The following is a 20,210-nucleotide window of genomic DNA, read 5'->3' on the forward strand; positions in this document are numbered from 1 at the left end:
AGTCAAATTGATTCCCCTTTGAACTAGAGGCGAGGGGGACATTAATAGTTTGGATCCTCTTCTCCTAGAATGGATGCGGAGCCAACCTCAATGGACCAAAACTAAGGCAATTTTTTTAGTATGTGCCTTACCTCATAACATCAATGGCACCTAAGCAGGAGCTTCCAGTAGTCTACATTATGCAACCATAACTTCCCATTCATACAGATTTCCACTTCCACCACCAAGTCACTTTTGAGGCAAACATAAACTTGGATTCATGCCATTCTAGTGTCCTCCCGTCATCCTTCTTCAACTCCAACATAAGAGTCGAGCTTGTTCTCAATGGCCATGAAAAAATCCAAACTCCAAAACTGTAGAGGCAACACTACATAAGGGTCCTTAGATTACCCATCAGCTCCCTTGCAGGGTCAAAATTCATAGACCATCATTTTAGAAGAAGACCATCCCTTCCCTATCTCCAATTGAAGCTTTTTACGCGAAAATAGTCCAATCCCAACTGAAAAACAAAGGCCAACCAAGCTCTCATAAGTACATTGAAAATCAGAATATACCGTAATAAAGGCTGCCGAGTAGAGGAAATCCAAGGTATCCAAGAGGTAACAGAGATATTTAACACCAAATCTGCCAACAAGATACTTTCTCGAGAAATCCATGACTCTATCAACTTCAACATCCTTTCCCATGATTAAACTTGTTGGTTCATGATGCCTTCTAATGCACCGACCCCTCTTGTGCGTCAACGTAGTGTCTCCAAGCATGGAGGGAGGCAGAGACACACAGGGAGGGGTAGAAGACTCAAATAGAAAACCAAATACAATAGGGGGAAAGGAGCACACAAAGGAGAGGCGAAAGAGCATGAGGGCGCTAGGGAAAGAAACATAAAAATTTGTTGTAATCCTTCAGGATTTCTGTATAGTTAGGGATTTAGTTTAGGGATTTAGTTATAAATTAGGTATTTCTAGTTATAACTATTTTCAATTATTGTTTTCAAGTATAAATGTAACCTTCATTGAATGAATTATTAAGATAGATTACAACATTTGAATCAATGGAATTCTCCAGACTTCTTATCAGTGGTATCAGAGCCTAGATCGAACTCCGTTGAACCAGAACACCTAGATCCTCCATTGTTGTAAACCAACGAAGAAGATGTGCTTGCTGACCTGAATACTTAACTGTCAGCAGCGTTGGTAGAGGCGTGACCTGGTAGTGTACGCAACAACATTGGTGGAGTTAACAGCGTTGGTAGAGGTGTGCTTGGTGGAGACTCTGCTCTGGCTATTTTTAATATACAACCATTGGGTTGTTATTAGTTATTATTTATTATTTATTTTTTATTTTTTAAATTTATTATTTATTATTTATTATTTATTTTTATTTATTTATTATTATTATTATTATTATTTTTTGTAAGTTAATACAGAAAATATATTTTTTTAAAGGAAATTTATGCTGTAATGATTGAAACAATTTTTTTTTTAAAGAATTTTGTTCTTGTAATCATAACATTTTTTTTAAGAATTTTGTCATTATCTGAAGAAAAAAAAAGATGAACTCCTTGGTATCTTTAATTAGGATTGTCCTATCCGAAAAGGAAAATTACCAGAAATGGTTCAGGAAGGTTAAAAATACACTTATTTTTAATGATTTGTGGGATGGAATCTATGAAGGAAAAGAATGGAATTCACTAGATCAACCTGACAAGGAGAAACAATTAGCAATCTGGCAAAATAATGATAAAAAAGCATATGCCTTAATTTCCACTTCAGTCTCAGAAGAGGTAAGTAGATACATTGCTTAGAATAAAACAACATATGATGCCATAACAAAACTAAAAGAGTTTTATGATTCACATTCCGAATTGGAGATAATTCAGCTATTTTTGAAGTTATTTAATTTGGAAATGAAATATAATGAGCCTCTAAAACTTGTTTCTGAAATTAAAGCCATCAATCATGAAATTGAATCTACTGGAGTTAAAGTTGATCTGCAACTCACTGCCTTTATAAAAGCTCTTTACCCTAGTTATTCACACTACTTGGAATCTATCCAAGCTAGTGGGCAGTTAAAAGATTTAGATTTTGTTAAATTAGTAGAGAAAATTGCATAAAGAGAGAAGGCTTTTGGCAAGAAAGAAACATCACATAATTCTAATATTGAAACCCTATGTCTTGCTCAAAAAGACCAAAAACCTCAAGAAGAATCTGAAAGAAATACTAAGGGTAATAGAGGTCGAGGTAGGAAGAATTATAGAGGCAGGGGGGCAGAAATATTTAGGGAGATAGATAGCAGAATGATAAACAAAGAAATTTTCCTAATAAAACAGCTATAAAATGCTTTAGATGTGGTAAAATTGGACATACAACTACAAATTGTAGAATTCCCTGGGAGAAAATTAATGAAAGAAGAGAACAAATTCTTGAAAAGAAAGATCATCTAATTCTAGAAAAAGGATAGTCTTCTGAGAATGCACATTATGTTGTTGCTCATTGTAATTTTCATATGGAAGATATATTTAGTACCTCTTTTTATTCATGGCATGACAGTTGGATTTTAGACACAGGTGCCACTTGTCATATGACCTTTAGAAGAGATTTGTTTGAACAATTCAATGATAATATTGATGGAGTAGTGTATTTTGTTGATAAGTCTCAAATCAAACCATCAGGGATTGGTTCTATTTAGTTAAAAATTCTTGGACTTTCTGATTATACTTTGAATGATGTTCTTTACATTCCTCAGTTCCAAAGAAATTTATTATCTCTTGTACAAATAAGACAATAGGGACATTCCATCCACATATTTGATGGTAAAGTGGAAATTCAAAGAGCAGCCGACAATAAAACTGTAATGACTGGTGTAGAAGAAGATAAATTGTTGAAATTGAGAGGTGTGTCCTCTATTACATTGAACACAAATTATTTGGTTCAACAAAATGATACTTTGTCATCTTCTTTATTGTGGCATGCACGCTTTGGTCATATTAATTATGAAAGTATTAGAATTATGAGACAGCAGGGGATTAAAGGACTTCCAACAGTTCCCAGAAAATTGACCCCATGTAATGCTTGTATATTGGGCAAGCATCACAAACAATCTTTTCAGAATTCTACTTCTCGAGCTACAAGAAAATTAAGTCTCATACACTCTAATTTGTGTGGACCTATGCCTGTACCAACTGCGAATGGCAATAAATACATACTGACTTTTATTGATGATTATTCGAGGATGTGTTGGGTTTATCTGCTTAAGGAAAAATCACAAGTTTTTGATGTGTTTAAAAAATTTCATCTCTTGATTACAAATGAAGCTCAACTAAATATTGGTACTATAAGAACTGATAATGGAGGAGAATATACTTCACATGTATTTGAAAAATATTTGCAAGAGAATGGCATCAAACACCAGACCACAATACCATATAATCCACAACAAAATGGTGTTGCAGAACAAATGAACAGAACATTGCTTAATATGGTAAGATCAATGATGTTTTTTAAGAATGTAAAATTGATGTTTTGGGGAGAAGCAGTGCTCTGTGCAACATATATTAGAAATTGGTGCCCATCCTTTGTCATTAATAACAAAACTCCATATGAAATGTGGTATAATCATCTTCCTGTTGTTAAACATTTCAGAGTTTTCGGTTCTCAATGTTATGCTTTGATTCCTAAACAACAGAGGACTAAGTTGAGTGAACGGAGCAGAAAATGTATTTTTTTAGGGTATTCTATGACTTCTAAGGCATATCGATTATATGATGAAGAGAACAAGAAATTTATTTTGTCAAGAGATGTAATTTTTCTTGAATCTGATAAAGATTCCCTCACTGTTGATAGACAACTTAATCAGATAGAAAAGTTTGTGCCTCAAGAGTTTTATTATGAATCAGATAATATACTTCCACATCCTGAAGGGGGGATACCTATATTAGATCAGTCTGTGGAGTTTCCTTCTCTCAATGATGATAATTATGCTATTGATGAGAAATTGGAGTTTCCTTCTCTCAATGATGATAATTCTGCTATTGATGAGAAATTGGTTGATGCAAGTGTTTCTACAGACATGACAGGGACAGAAACGACAACAGAGTTGACAGGGACAAAAATGGAAAGAACTGAGACAAATGAAGAAGATGAGCAACTTCCTACACAACCTTTGCGAAGATCATCTCGTATTCGAACATTTCCGAAGAAATATGATGAGTTTAAGACTGGAAGTTCCTCAGGTAACTATTCTCATTGTGAATTTAACTTTTCTGTGGATTGTGAACCTACTTGTTTTGAAGAAGCTACTAGTTATGATCAGTGGAAAGATGCAATGCAAAAGGAATATGATGCTCTCATAAAAAATGGCACATGGAGGTTGGTGGATCCTCCTGTTGGCATCCAACCTATTGGTTGCAAATGGATTTATAAAACTAAGTATAAAGCTGATGGTTCACTAGACAAACACAAGGAAAGACTTGTAGCGAAGGGATATGCACAAAAAGAGGGTATTGAATATACAAAGACATTTGCTCCTATAGCTAAATGGGGCACTATTAGATCTTTGTTTGCTATTGCAGCTCAGAAAGAATGGAAAATTCATCATATGGATGTCAAAACTGCTTTTTTAAATGGAGATTTGAAAGAAGATGTTTACATGTTTCAGCCAGAAGGTTTTTCCGTTAAAGGGAAAGAACAAAAGGTTTGCAAACTAATGAAGTCTTTGTATGGCTTGAAACAAGCGCCATGAGCATGGTATGAGAAACTAACTGAACATCTTCTAAAGTTAAATTATAAACATTTTGACCTAGATGATGCAACTCTTTTCGTTAAGAAAGTTGGAAGATCAGTTGTATATCTAGTTGTATATGTTGATGATTTGATGATCACAAGAAACAATGATGAATATATATCATCTATTAAGAAGGAATTGAAAAAGGTTTTTGATATGACAGATTTAGGTTTACTTCATTATTATCTTGGAATTGAAGTTGATAAAAAACCACAACATATTTTCATCTCTCAGAAGAAGTATGTTGGTAAGTTATTGAACAGATATAGTATGATGGATTGTAATCCTGTTGCTACACCAATGGAGCAGAATTTGAAACTTACTTCAGAAGAAGGAAAATCATTTGAAGATCCAACAAAGTATAGGCAACTTGTTGGAAGTTTGATTTATTTATCTATTACTCGTCCTGATATAACATTTGTTGTAGGAATACTTTCTAGATTTATGCATCATCCTTGTGAGGGGCATTGGGTAGCAGCAAAAAGAGTACTGAAATATTTAAATGGAACCCAAACTTACGACATCAAATATACCAAAGTTTTAGACTTCCATCTTGCTGGTTATTCAGATTCCGATTTTGATGGAGATAAAGAGAATGGAGTCTTTACCTCTGGGTATTTGATGAATCTTGGATCAACAACCATCAGTTGGAGATCACGCAAGAAATCTCTTCCTGCTAATTCTACCACCGAAGCCGAATATGTTGCAGCAGCTCAAGCCAATAAGGAAATCATTTGGCTTCAGAAAATACTTGAAGATTTGTAGAAGAAACAAAAAGCTTCGACTCCTTTATTGTTGACAACTCTTCTGCAATTCAATTGGCCAAGAATCCAAAGTTTCATGATCAAACCAAACATATCAACACCAAGTATCATTTGATTCGACATCATGTAGAGGCCAAAACAATTCATCTGACACATTGTCCAACATCAGAACAAATTGCAGATATCTTTACTAAAGCATTGGGACGTGAAAAGTTTGAAAAATTTAGATCTTTACTTGGTATGTCAGATGTCCCTTCAGATTAAGGGGGGAAATGTTGTAATCCTTCAGGATTTCTGTATAGTTAGGGATTTAGTTATAAATTAGGTATTTCTAGTTATAACTGTTTTCAATTATTGTTTTCAAGTATAAATGTAACCTTCATTGAATGAATTATTAAGATAGATTACAACATTTGAATCAATGGAATTCTCCAGACTTCTTATCAAAATCCAATACAGGAACCTGTAAGCAACCACTTGTCATGACCGAAGAAACCCTCGAAATATCTGGAAGCTCATTGACGGAAAGAGTTGATGATGAAGTCGAGGGTATTTCAATTGTGAATGAAAGATTGAGAAACATGGCGGATTGATCTCATAGTACACGAACTCTTCTGTACCACTCTCCATCTGACAGAAGAGACAACATAAACCTTTTTGGCAATGTAAAGTCCAAATCAAACCAGAAACAATAGGATAATATACAGAAAAACAATGAGGCATGGAGGGGAGAAGAGTTCACAAGCTAACGTCAACATACAGGAGAAGGATGAAACCAAAGAACAATAAAACCCATATACATGGCTCAGAAAACTTGAACTAAAAAATTCTGAAACCCTCCTTTGCTCCCACAGAATAAAAAATAGATCTAATAACCCTTCCCATTCTCTTATTTGTTTCTTTGGCTAGTTGAACTTGGATGCTCACATTTTCCTTTATATGGTGGTAATGGATATTGTATTGGGTTTTTCGCGGATATTGTATTGAGTTTTTAGAATATTGTATTGGGTTTTTGGTCTTTATAAAAAATCCAATAAAATATTTCTCGTTTTTAATTTTAGTAATTGGAATTTATTATTATTATTATTTTTTCAATTTAATTGGTTATCTAATTTAACATGTTATTGCTTGGGGCTCTGTGTTATGCGTTTAAGATTTTTATATTGATTTGTCAGTGGTTCTGTTGGGTGAAACAGGAGCAACTCCCATTGAAGCAATTGCTATGGTGCCGGTCATAAGATATCTAAAAAGAATTGAGCAAATAAGAGTACGTAAATGGCCTAATGTTATCTTCAATGAACTCATGCATGAAAGTAAGAAAACATGGATGAAACAAAATTACACATGGATGCAAAAATGGAATATCTACCTCAATCCCTGTCCCACAACTAGCAAGGAGCTAAAGGATTTTCTTATGAGAAGTTTCGTAAAAAGGCACGAGGAAAAGAATTAGGTAGAAAGAAGAAATATTACATTGAAGAATTCAACCCTACGTGTGATCTACAACAAAAAGAGTTCATTGGAGCTGTTGGAAGAATCACCGCACCTCTATAGAATCCGTATTTTCCACCCTGGGTGTAAGGACTTACGGTCCTTGGCACGAGCTCCCGACATGAAGTGCGACGGCTGTTGGTGAACGAGCAGCTTGGAATAAAAAAAATGCAAGCTCAAACTTAAGTGCGTGGACAGCAAGATATAATACGCATGAAGGAGGGCTGAACGAAGGTTTTATAGCGTGGGAACTTGGTTAGATTGCCCACGGGCCAACTTACAAACTTAACAAGCCGACCTCATACATTGTGAAGGAAATGCGATGAAGCGTTGGCCAACCAACACTTGGACGAAGGTTTGAAAAATGCGTGAGGGCGCGGGCAGGTCAACTAGGTAGCTAAGACCTTGCCCAACGCACGGTATAAACATATGTGATGGAGCTCATTCGAAAGGCATCGCTTAAGCATTCAAGCAATTCTTCTATGAGGTAGTGCATAGAAAAGGGCTGCAGCAAGGAGATAGGCGCAAGTCGCATGCGCCGAAGTCTTGGGCAGGCTGCTTAAGGGTGCACGAAGTCTGAATGAATGCGAGGGCGAGGAGCACCCGTTGGTTGAACGAAGGCAAGGGCACCCGGTTGTGCAAGGCATGCACGTGTGAAGGCGTGGGTGCTCGGTTTGTGCGAAGACTTGACACAGGTGTCTCGGGTAGCTCGGGTGAGTGCCCGCCCGTCATGCAAGGGCGCACGGTGCGAAGTTAGTGAAGACGATTGTGCGAAGGGGGTGTCTTGGTGACTTGGTGGAGTCACCCGCCCATCGTGCACAAAGACAAGGTTCGGTTGTGAAGTGCGGAAGGCAGCTTGTGTGAGGGCATGCCCGCCCGCCTTGGGCAAGGAAATCTTGGTTTTCACACGGTGGTGTGACAAGGTTGTAAAATTGGCTAAGTATGAAACTTAGTGTTTCCAAGTATACTTGTAAAGCTTTGTAAACTTGTAAACTTGTATAATATATATTTTGGGCAGACTCATTGTTCAGGGAGTTGCCCCTCCCTTTATACTGTGCAATTGTGTTCTCTTGTATAATTGCTGTTGATAATGAATGTGTATGGGTGTTCATTGGTATAAAGGAAACGTAATAATACTTGGTTGCGAAACACAAACTAAGTAGGATAAAGTGGTTAGGCGTAGTCCATGAACATAAGTATTATTGAAAAGAAAGTGTTTGGTGGTGCCGCACCTCGCCAAGAGCGGTTGAAAGACTACCGAGGCTCCGGCGTCGTGACAAGTGGTATCAGAGCTAGTCTGAAGACTTGGAGGAGTCTTGCAGGAAGCTGGGTGAAGCAAGTGTACATGCACTTGAAAACTGGTAACAGTGAAGCAGGTACTTGCAGGTGAAGGAAGCTGTTTCACATACAAGTGGAACAAGAGCTGGTTCAGGTTGTAGGCATCTTGGTGAAGCTGTTGGATGGTTGAAACTAGATCGCAAAGAAGAAGGAAGTTGTTAACAGTGGCAGATGAATCTCAGGTTGGGTCTAGTCATGGTGCGAAGGATGCTACTATGGAATTCATTGAAAAAGTGTTGAAAAAGAAGGAGGACTTAGAGGCTTACTGGACTAAGAAGATGGATTTGGTCGAGAAAGATCAAGAGGCCAATTCGAAGATGAAGGAAGAGCTCGAGGAACTCCAGACTCAACACGAGTACACTGATCATATGTGTACACAACTTGAAGTAAGGGTCAAGGAGATTGAAGAGGCAAGAGATCGAGGCTTGGCAGAAATCATGGACTTGTAGAAATCTCTTGACGAAGCCAGAGATGAGATCACGGTGTTGAAGAAGGCCATGAGGCATAACTCAGGTGGAGGAATGCCTCATGTGAAAGTCAAGGAACCAGAATCTTATGATGGTACAAGGAATGCAACGACTCTTGGTAACTTTCTATGGGACATGGAGCAATACTTGGAACGATTCGGTCTATCTAATGATGAGATAAAAGTGAAGGTAGCTGCTCAGTTCTTGACAAAGGATGCTAAGATGTGGTGGCGAAGGAGGATGGATCAGATTGCCAATGGCAGTGCTGGTGACATTACTTTGTGGGACGAGATGAAGAAGGCTTTGCAGACCCATTTCAGTCCTCAGGATGAAATGTAGGAAGCAAGGATGAAGATTAAGTTCATAAAGAAGATAGGGAACCTTTAGACATATCACCGAGAGTTCGCAAGTGCGGTTCTGGAACTTCCTGACATGGCGGAGAGGGACAAGGTGTTCAACTTCATTGTTGGATTAAAGCCTTGGGCACACAATGAAGTGAAGAGGCAGAAGATTAAAACACTTGAGGAAGCTTTTGCTACTGTGGATAGGTTGGTGGAGCATTATGATGAGACTTCTGATGATAGGAAGAAGAAGTCCGATAAACCGAAAGAGAAGAACAAGGATGATGCTTCGAAATCGGATAATAAGATGAAGATGAAGAAAGCCTTGAAGTGTTGGATATGTGCTGAACTACATACGGTGAAGAATTGTCCTTCTAGACCGAAAGTGGCTGCTATTGCACAATCTAATACGAAGAATGAAGAAGCTTCTGTGGGGATGATGCAGATACTTGGTGGTGGTGCTGCTAGTAACAGAGGTGGTCTCTCGAAGGGATCCTAAGAGGAACAGTTTGGAGTATGTTTGGATGAAGATTGGGAGCGCTGATATACTCACTATGGTGGATAGTGGGGCTACTCACAACTTCATGAGTGAAGATACTGCGAGAAGAATTGGGCTGAAATTTGTACCGGTGAAGGCACAAATGAAGACAATGAATTCTCCTCCTGATTGTGTTCTTGGTGTAGCTGGAAGAGTGGACACAACACTAGGTGAGTGGACAGGGAAGGTCGACTTCACTATAGTGCGGATTGATGACTATGAAGCTGTGCTGGGGATGGAATTATTGAAACAGTTTGATGCTATGATTGTTCCACATTTGAAGAAGCTGTACATTTATGATGGAAGGGAAGATGTACCCATTGGTGTTCCAACCATTGGAGTGACAAAGCCTGATTGTAAGTTGGCAGTGATGCAAATGGAGGATGAGAAGCGAATGGAAGACATGAGTAAGCGGTTGTCTATGGTTGAGACAAAGCTTACCGAGCAGTCATTGATCATCAGGACACTTTCTGATAGTATCTTGGATTTGTCAAGAAGGCTAGAAGTGGTTGAGGATGATGATGATGATGATGAGGAATATGTGAGGCCGAATGTCCGGGAGGAGGATCAAGTCACTTATCTACAGAGGATGGAGATAGAGAATCCTGACAGATGGATTGAGATGATTAGTGAGGGTGAGCCTTCAGGCTCTACTCCCTCTACATCTTATTAGATGGCAAAGAAGATGGGGCTCATTGTTAGCTGCTCATGGCAGTGAGTCGTTAAAATAGGTTGAGAAAGTGTGATAGATGGTGCAGGGATGGTTCAACATCAAGCATCATGACATGTTGCAGATGGGATGGAGTTTCCATGGACCTGAGCATGGAAGAGATTCTTGGTGAGTCCAGAATGTGGCAAAATCCGAGATAGGCTGGTGAAGGCATAAGGATGGACATTCTTATAATTTGAGCATCACAGTTGGACTAATCACCCGACTAGTTCAAGTCATGAGGGCTAGCAGTGTACCAAAGAGATGCTGGCATCAAGCAGGAAGGATGATAGTTCACAAGATGGGACGACACATGATGGAGATGGAAGTTCTACATATGTTGCAGGGATGTTTGCAGTATGTGGAGTAGTTGACATCATGGACCAAGGATGAGACAGTTGTTGATGTTGATCTTGGTGGATGGCTACCAGGATGGTATGTTGTCGAGGACGACAACGACTTCAGGTGGAGGAGGATGTAAGGACCTACGGTCCTTGGCACGAGCTCCCGACATGAAGTGCGACGGCCGTTGGTGAACGAGCAGCTTGGAATAACAAAAATGTGAGCTCAGACTTAAGTGTGTGGACAACAAGATATAATACGCATGAAGGAGGGCTGAACGAAGGTTTTATAGCATGGGAACTTGGTTAGATTGCCCATGGGCTGACTTACAAACTTAACAAGCCGACCTCATACATTGTGAAGGAAATGCGATGAAGTGGTTGCTGACCAACACTTGGACGAAGGTTTGAACAATGCGTGAGGGCGTGGGCAGGTCGGCTGGGTAGCCAAGACCTCGCCCAATGCACGGTATAAACATATGCGATGGAGCTCATTCGAAAGGCATCGCTCACGCATTCAAGCGAGTCTTCTATGAGGTAGTGTGTAGAAAAGGGCCACAGCAAGGAGATAGGCACAGGTCGCATGCACCCAAGTCTTGGGTAGGCCGCTTAAGGGTGCATGAAGTCTGAACGAAGGCGAGGGCGAGGAGCGCCTGTCGGTTGAATGAAGGCAAGGGTGCCTGGTTGTGCAAGGCATGCATGGGTGAAGGTGTGGGCGCCCGGTTTGTGCGAAGACTTGACACGGGTGTCTCGAGTAGCTCGGGTGAGTGCCCACCCGTCGTGCGAGGGCACACGGTGCGAAGTTAGTGAAGTCGGTTGTGCGAAGGGGGTGTCTTGGTGACTTGGTGGAGTCACCCACCTGTCGTGCACAAAGACAAGGTTCGGTTGTGAAGTGCGGAAGACAGCTTGTGTGAAGGCGCGCCCGCCCACCTTGGGCAAAGAAATCTTGGTTGTCACACGGTGGTGTGACAAGGTTGTAAAATTGGCTAAGTATGAAGCTTGGTGTTTCCAAGTATACCTGTAAAGCTTTGTAAACTTGTAAAGTTGTATAATATATATTGCGGGCAGACTCATTGTTCAGGGAGTTGCCCCTCCTTTTATACTGTGCAATTGTGTTCTCTTGTATAATTGCTGTTGATAAAGGAAACATAATAATACTTGGTTGCGAAACACAAACTAAGTAAGATAAAGTGGTTAGGCGTAGTCCACGAACATAAGTATTGGTGAAAAGAAAGTGTTTGGTGGTGTCGCACCTCGCCAAGAGTGGTTGAAAGACTTCCGAGCCTTCGGCATCGTGACATTGGGGATCCTAGTTACTGGCTTGTAATGTTTACCAATACCTACGGGTTTTGGTGTAATGGAAAACCTCCACATGGTATCAGAGCTTGGACCCAGGTTCGATTCCCCCAAGTTGCATTTGGGGGGGGGGTGTTGGAAGAATCACTGCACCTCTATAGAATCCGTAATTTCTACCTTGGGTGTTAGGACACGTGGTCCGTGCGACAGGCAGGGCGACTCCACCGTGCGAAGGATGTGTAAAATATGAAACGAAACGAACCTTGGACGAGTTTATAAGGCGTTGGGCAAGCGATGAGATGGTGGTCCCACGAGTTGGGCGGGTAGACCTACCTCATGGGCGAGAGTTCGCATTATGAACGAGTCGGCTGGGCGTTTGGTGTGGGTCGGCCGGGTGACACAACCCACCACCCGCCCGTATATATTGGAGGGCGTTTGGAGGCAAACGACCGTCATTCGATCAACACAAGTTCGAACAAGGAGTTCCGCAGTGTGTGGATGAGCCTGCACAACGGGTGGAACTCGGGTGTAAAACTCGTTCAAGAAAGTAGTTCGAGAAGTCGTTCAAGAAAGTCGTTCGAGAAGTCGTTCGAGAAAGTCGTTCGGAAAAGTCGTTCAGGAAACTTGGGCGAGGTCATTCGGGCGAGGTCGTCGGGCGACCTGGGCGAGGTTGTTCGGGCGACCCGGGTGAGGTCGTTTGGGCGACCCGGGTGAGGTTGTTTAGGGAACCGGGTGAAGTCGTGTGGTGACCCAGGTGAAGTTGTGTGGCGACTCGGGTGAACGAGTTGGGTGAACGGGTGAGGGCGCGCCGTGCACGACAAAACGGTGGAAACGGTGAAGTGTTGAGATTGTGAACGGAGGTGTGACTCGTGCGGAGGCGCCCGTGTGTGGCGACTTGGTTACGACGAGGCACGCCCAAGTTGGGCAAACAACACGATCGTGCGATGAGGTGAACGAAGGGTTGGTGAGTCATGCGGCGACTGTGTGAAGGCGTCGACGAGCTGGGCAACCGAGTTTGCCGAAGTTGAAAATTGGCTAAGTGTAAATTTGGGGTTTCCTAAGATTTAACTTGTACTTGTAAAAGAAGATTATATATATTGATTCGGGCAAACTCATATTGCAGGGAGTTGCCCCTCCCTTTATACTGTTGTGCATTTCTCTTGTATAATGTTGTTTATGTGAATGTTATGGGCTTTCACTTGTACAAAGGAACACATAATAATACTTGGTAACGAAAATAAAACTAAGTATGGAATGTTAGGCGTAGTCTACAATAGTAAGTATTGGTGAAAAGAAAACGATTGGTAGTGCCACCCCTCGCTATAAGCAGTTGAAAGACTACCGCAGGTGTAGTGGCGTGACATTGGGGATCCTAGTTACTGGTTTATAATGTTTACCAATCCCTGTGGGTTTTGGTGTAACGGCAAACCTCCACAGGAGCTAGCATTTCGTGGAGCGCAAAGGTTCTTATTGCTCAATTAAGGACCAACTCACAATGGAAAAGGCCTAAAGAAGCTTGAGAAGAACGAGTGTGTACATTTTGCACGTTTGCACGTGGGGCTGTTGAATCGGAAAACCATTTCATTTTGGAATGTGATGCATTCAAAGACATCATAGAAAGTTATAAGAACATGTTAGCATCACTTTCTTGGCATTGTCTTTTTAGCAAGGGGATTGTTGGAAGGTTGGACCAGCTCATCATCAATTTAAATTCCAGAATTGCAAAAAAGAAAAAACATAAAACGAATAGTCTCATAAACTATTTTTAATCTCATAGACCTTAAAATATCATTTCATTTTTATCTTATTAGCGGTATTAAACTACTAATCACACTTGTGTGATAACGATATTTAATATCAATTCAATTTACTTGGGTAAAGTCTCGTCACGCTGTTGACGCGATGAAAGTCGTGAACATCCATTTGAAGGTATCCAATGGTCATTATAATTGTTAGTGTAAATTATTTTTAAATCATGTATATCTTGCTATCACTATAAATGTTAGTGTACGTTCTTAGTACTTGTTCACGCTCCGCCGAGAAAAGATTTCACTATATTATATATTAAAGATCGAAAGTAACTGCATTTTAGATTTTATGTTAAAATTGTCAAATCTTTACCTATCCAAATTAATTACGATATTTTGTGTTATAATTGTTTTTTTTTCCTTTGGCATCTAAATAAATTAATTACAGTAAAGTTACAATACCCACACTAACTACTTTTTGCAATTTCTCTTCGACCTTTTACTTTTAATTAGTATAGTAAATAATTTTGATATATTGGTTAAGTATATCATTTATATAAAAAACTGGATAAATATTTGTATTAAATAAAAATATTTTATGATAAGTTTATTTTAAATATATGTATTTAATATTTAAGCTAGATATGATTTAAGTTATAATAAATGAGAGCAATAAAAAGTAAATGTTAATTGAAATTATTTTAGATAATTGAGAGAAATGATATTAATTTTTATTTATTTATTTTTAGATTCTCACGAAAGATGTTAAATTCCTAATAAATATCTTTAAATTGACAGGCTTATCTATTTAGGAATAGGGTTTTTAAAAAACAAATGTTTAAAAAAAAAATTTAATTGGAAAAGTAAATTGACAGGCTTATCTATTTAGGAATAGGATTTTTAAAAAACAAATGAATTAAAAAAAAAAATTAATTGGAAAAGTGAGATTTAATAAAGAGGGTATATTTTTCATGGTACTCATATATAAATGATTCAAATTAAATTTTAATTTTGAAAGTTATTCAAATTTTGCTTTATTATTTTATTCAAATTATTTTAACAATAATGTATATGTATCTCATGACCATTAATGTAAAAAAATTAGGACTAATGCAACCACATAAATTCACTAGGTGGTAAACGCAGGTAGACATGAATCTATAATATAATATTATTTATTTTATTATATTAAAGTTATATTAATATCAAACTTTACTATTATTAAATTTTAAATATAATTAAATTTAAAGTTTGATATTGTGTTGTATTTTGCACAAAAATAAAGATTTTTTAAAATCCCAACCCAACTAATTCTAGTTCCATTGATGAAATTTATGTAGCTTAAATCAATGGGATCATAACTATAACATAACATGTTTAACAAGTTCAATCATATTTGATCATGGTTATTCATGGTCTACATGAGCAACACAGTCAACTATAGTCAACATGGTGAGCCATATACATCTATAGTTACATGTTGGCATATGAACTCCCTAGATGGGGTGCAACAAGGAGTCCATTCTTATTGAAGCTATATATTCAAACTACAACAAGGAGCCCATTCCTATTGAAGCTACAAATTCATACTAATGTTGTAATTAGTCTGTATGTTTCAAATTTTAGTGTTTGGGTTTTAGTTTTTATATCAACAAGCAAAATTTCGTAGATTGTGATTCTGGTTCTAGTCTAGTTCTCCCAGTGACAAGCAAAATTTCGTAGATTGTGATTCTAGTTCTAGTCTAGTTCTCCCAGTGACAAACCAACCAACGACTTCGTAACTTAATATGTACCCCATATTTTTTTACATAATACAAAATATTTACTTAAAAAAACCGAAACAAACAAAAACAAAAACACTTATTAAAATTTAATAAAAAAAGACATGTATGGATATGTATCATTATAATTGTATTTGAAAGTTTAAAATAAGATATTTAAATCATTATTAATTAATATAAAAAATAAAATTAGAGTTATATTTAATTCAATTCTTTTAAAGTATGTAGCAATTTGTAATTAGTTTTACATTTTTTTTTATAATTGCGTTTGAAAGTTTAAAATAAAATATTTAAATAATTAGTCGTGGTGGTATAATTGGCAAAAAAAAAAAAAAAAACATGTTAACAAGCCCATGTGTATCTAAATTATGAAGAAAAAATATAAAAATAAATAAATTAGAACTATATTTAATTCAATTCTTTAAAAAATTGTAGAAAGTAGTAATCGATTTTATATTTTTATAAAACTTAAATTGTGTATGTTGATCAATTTTATTATTTTTAGATATATACAAATCTATTATTTTTAAATGAAAAATCATTTATATATATATATATATATATGAAATTTAATTTTAAAATCTTTAATTCAGTTCAAACTTAATCTAAATTGTAAAATAATAAGTTGTTAAAAGAAAACATAAATATCTTACTTTATTGATAACACTAACATTTATTGTATGCGGTTGTTATCCCGCATAGATGGGACGGCCGGTTAATAGCCTCCCCATCCAGGTTCACCCGCAATACATGACGCGCTGCTGTGCAGCTATTGTTCGGAATATGTTTGGAATATCTTGATGTAAATATATTGTACCATGTTGTAAAAATACCACTTCTTCAAAAGAGGATTTCCCCTCTGATTTTTTTTTTTTAACATTTATTGAACACAAATATCATTAAAATAATAATATTATGCTAATAACAACAACAATTAATCCTTATCTTCAATAATAATATAATATGAAATATAGCTTTCTCAGCTTTATTATTTTTTCAACTTTCAAAATTGATTAAATCTTTATTTAAAAAAATATTTCTATTTCCTTTCTACTTTAAATAAATAATTTTTTTTTTAAAATACTTGCATCCGATTCTTTTTAATTGTCTGATAAATATATCATCATATCATTATTACCCATAAAATATCATTCTAGATCAAACACTCACAAAAGTCAAATCATTCATTTTTGAGTAAGATGCATCCACATCATATTTTGCATATGTGAGATGGAAACTCATTAAAGAAAACTCGCAGAATTTAAAAATCATCCTGGAGAATATTGCATCGCAAAGCGCCTCTGGATTTTTTTTTTTCCATTTGTTATTCTCGAATTAAGTTAATAAAGGAGAGAGACGGGCTAATTTTAAGCATTAATTTTTTAAAATGCCAACAAACCTCCAGAATAATTTAATTATGGACTTTTATAGATGATATTCAAATTCACGGGGCAGTTCAATTGGCATCCCCGTGTATTATGTAATTGTGAAATTCAAAATTTAAACCGCCGTGAATATTTACCTTAAAAAAAACATAAATGATATTCAAATTTGTAAAAATAAATAGTCTATATATGAATATTGGGTTATATAAATTTAAGTTGCAAACATTTCATGTCTACAGGGTTTTGGATAGACGGTGATTAGGTGCATTGTTAAGGCAATCCTAGATGTTAAGTCACCGGTTCAATTCTCCATCCTATTTAGGGGTTATTCTTGAAAATGACCATGATGTAGCCTCACCAATGTTGAATACCCCACGGGTTTTTACAGTGTTCAATCCATATATATGTAGTAAAAAACCCATTTTAAACAAGAGACCAAACAATTTCCTTTAAACAACTCCTTAACATTTAAGTTATAATTATCCGGAAATTGAGCCAACCATGTGCAGGTTATTTGCAACACGCCACTAAAATTTTGCGGTAGAACATGCTCATTACTTTGTACTGACATGGCATGATTTTTTATTGCTTGCAAGTAGACTATCCCGTGGTGGGCTCGTGATTGCTTTTGGAGTCTAATACTTCAGATTTTTTTTCCATGAAAGGAAAATCGAGGGGTTGTCTAGTAAAAATAAAAATAAAACCCATAACATAGTTCGATATTCAGCGTATTTCCATATCTACCCTCTCACAAGATGTATTAGCATTTCACAAATGTGTCAACATTCAAAATATTACAAACCCTTCATGATCTCAAACCCCGTTCTTCAATATACATAACTAAAAACATAAACATTATGTAATCAAAATTAAAACATTGTGCATAATAGTTGCACCCCAACAAGTTTTGATTTCGCCTTCATCGCAATTATGTGTCAATCAATGGAGCAAATTATGCATCCATCACTTGAAATCCCAACCTATGCATAGTAATACCAAGCGGATGATCTCTGCATGTATTCGCTCCCCTTGTTGATAAACTTCATAGTGAATGCATCCACGAGGAGACGTGAGGCCCTTTTTGGAAAGGGAATCAACAATAGAATTATATTCCTGAAACACATGTGCAATGGGATCATTTGAAATGTGTCTTTCAACACACCTATCCGCCTCATCCAATTTTGCAGAAATGGTGGAGCAAAGGTGACTTTGTCTCTAATCCAATCAATGACCACCCTGGAGTCATCATATATACTAATAGATTCTAAATCAAGTCTCCTCGCACAATATAGTAATTCCCTGAGCGCTACCACCTCGGCCCTCGAATTTGTTCCTTCACCACAACCCCAGAAAAAATTATATTACATTGTCATCGAGACATATATATGAGCACCAGAACCACAACAATCCTATTGTATGGCCCCATCAAAATATCTAGTCGGATATTAAGCAATATGTGGGATCGTCACGTTTCTCTGAGGCTTTTCACATCGAAACTTCCTCTCATATTCCTTATATGAATCACAAATCCTGTCACAAGTTTTGTCAATGTCATATGTGCATCCCTAAAAAATCATTGCATTCTTGCCTTTCCATTTACCCCATAAAATAAAAGCAGAAGAGTCCTATTTTCCCCGAATTGAAACATCCATCTCTCAATGAATTCATCCATGGACAAGTAATACTAACATGAATGAATGTTTAGATAGTGTAAAACCCTATTCCACGTGGCGATAGTAAAGGGACATTGTACGAATGAGTGTAAATGTCTTCATTCTCACTTTTGCAAAGATAACGTCTACCTAGACCAACAAACCCTCTTTTGCACAAATTCTCCCAGGTGAGGATCTTATTCATCTAAACCGACCATCCAAAAATTTTAATTTTTAGAGGCATGTTCCAAGGCCATACAGTCCTGACACTGCATATGGGCTTATTAGCCTGTAGAAAAAGTTATTAGAGGAAATTTCAACCTAAAAGTTCCCATGAAATTTTCATGTAATTTCCATTTCATAATATGTAAACCAATAAAATCCTTTAAATTTAAAAAGAAATACATGTAAATATTTCGGAGGGAAAAGAAAAAAACTATTTTTTTAATTGTATTTTTGGCTTATCTCCTTATAGGTTTACTCAAATTCAACTGTAGACACTTGTTGGATGCAGAATAAAATTTCACATCCAACGAGTACCCATTATGCATACTTCTGAGAAGACTCGCATTGATGAAAATTGAAGATACGTTAAGAAAAACATGCTTAATGTACCTTCAACTTTTATCAATGTGGGTATTCTCATAAGTATGCATAATGGGTAATCTTTGAATGTAGAATTTAATTCTGCATCCAACAAGTATCTACACTTGAAATTTGAGTAAACCTATAAGGAGATAAGCCAAAAATACAATAAAAAATAAAAATAATATATATATATATATATTCTCTCCATAATTCATCTCTTATTTTATTTTTCCCAAAGAAAAAGGCCTATAATTTTATTATGTAAAAACAAGGAATACAATTACAATCTGTAAACACACAAAGTGTGTATGCACACTGAGCTTTATGTGTGATAAAAATACATTCAATTGTCAATGAAGGAGCAGGGGAGAGTAGGGGAGTAGGCCCTACAAGCGAAAACCTTGACTTGAAGTAAAGAAAAGCAGAAAAATCAAGGACGCAGGCTCGTCTAGCAAACTAAATTTCATGCAGGGCGCATACCATTATGCATGAAAAAACAAAAAAGGCTTGCATGCCCTCCATGGACCCAAGACAGGAACAAAAGAAAAAAAAATTATACCCATCCCAAAAGGCCATAGTAGTGCCATGAAAGAGACCACAAACCCAGAAGGAACCTATGAAAACGCATTGCAGAGTAATGACATAAAAATGCACAAAAAGGGGTTAATAGAACCTCATCCCCTCAACTCTTCAAAATGGTGGCAGAACAAAATCGGCCCAAATCGACAACACACATGACCCACGAACCAAAGGCCCATGAAAATAGTTTCGTGGCAGCGAAGGAAAAATAAAAAGGACCACAGAGCCTAGCAAAAAAGCCCGTGAATCCTTGCAGGAGTAGTGTAGTCACCCAGAGCAGATACAATGGCAGTGAGAAAATGTGTGTGCGACATTAAACCCACAGAGAAACAAACAAAATCACCACAAGATCCCATTCCATGTGTAGGCAACCAATCTAGTAGGAGGAGGCATGAAAATAAACCCTCAAA

The 20,210-nt window shown here is 37.2% G+C and overlaps 1 protein-coding gene across 1 annotated transcript; it reads left to right on the top strand.

Moving 5' to 3' along the window:
- The first annotated feature begins 3,735 nt into the window (after window positions 1-3,735).
- LOC149175232 (uncharacterized) lies at window positions 3,736-5,547 on the top strand. Its single transcript, XM_089421087.1, has 2 exons — window positions 3,736-4,498; window positions 5,351-5,547. Exons 1-2 carry the CDS (start codon window positions 3,736-3,738, stop codon window positions 5,545-5,547), a joined length of 960 nt encoding a protein of 319 aa, XP_089277213.1.
- The last annotated feature ends 14,663 nt before the right edge of the window (window positions 5,548-20,210 follow it).

Source organism: Pinus tabuliformis, chromosome 4_1 (genome assembly GCF_031772625.1).
Source record: "Pinus tabuliformis cultivar Carrire ecotype Pingquan chromosome 4_1, CPIR1, whole genome shotgun sequence".
NCBI classification, from domain to species: Eukaryota; Viridiplantae; Streptophyta; class Pinopsida; order Pinales; family Pinaceae; genus Pinus; species Pinus tabuliformis.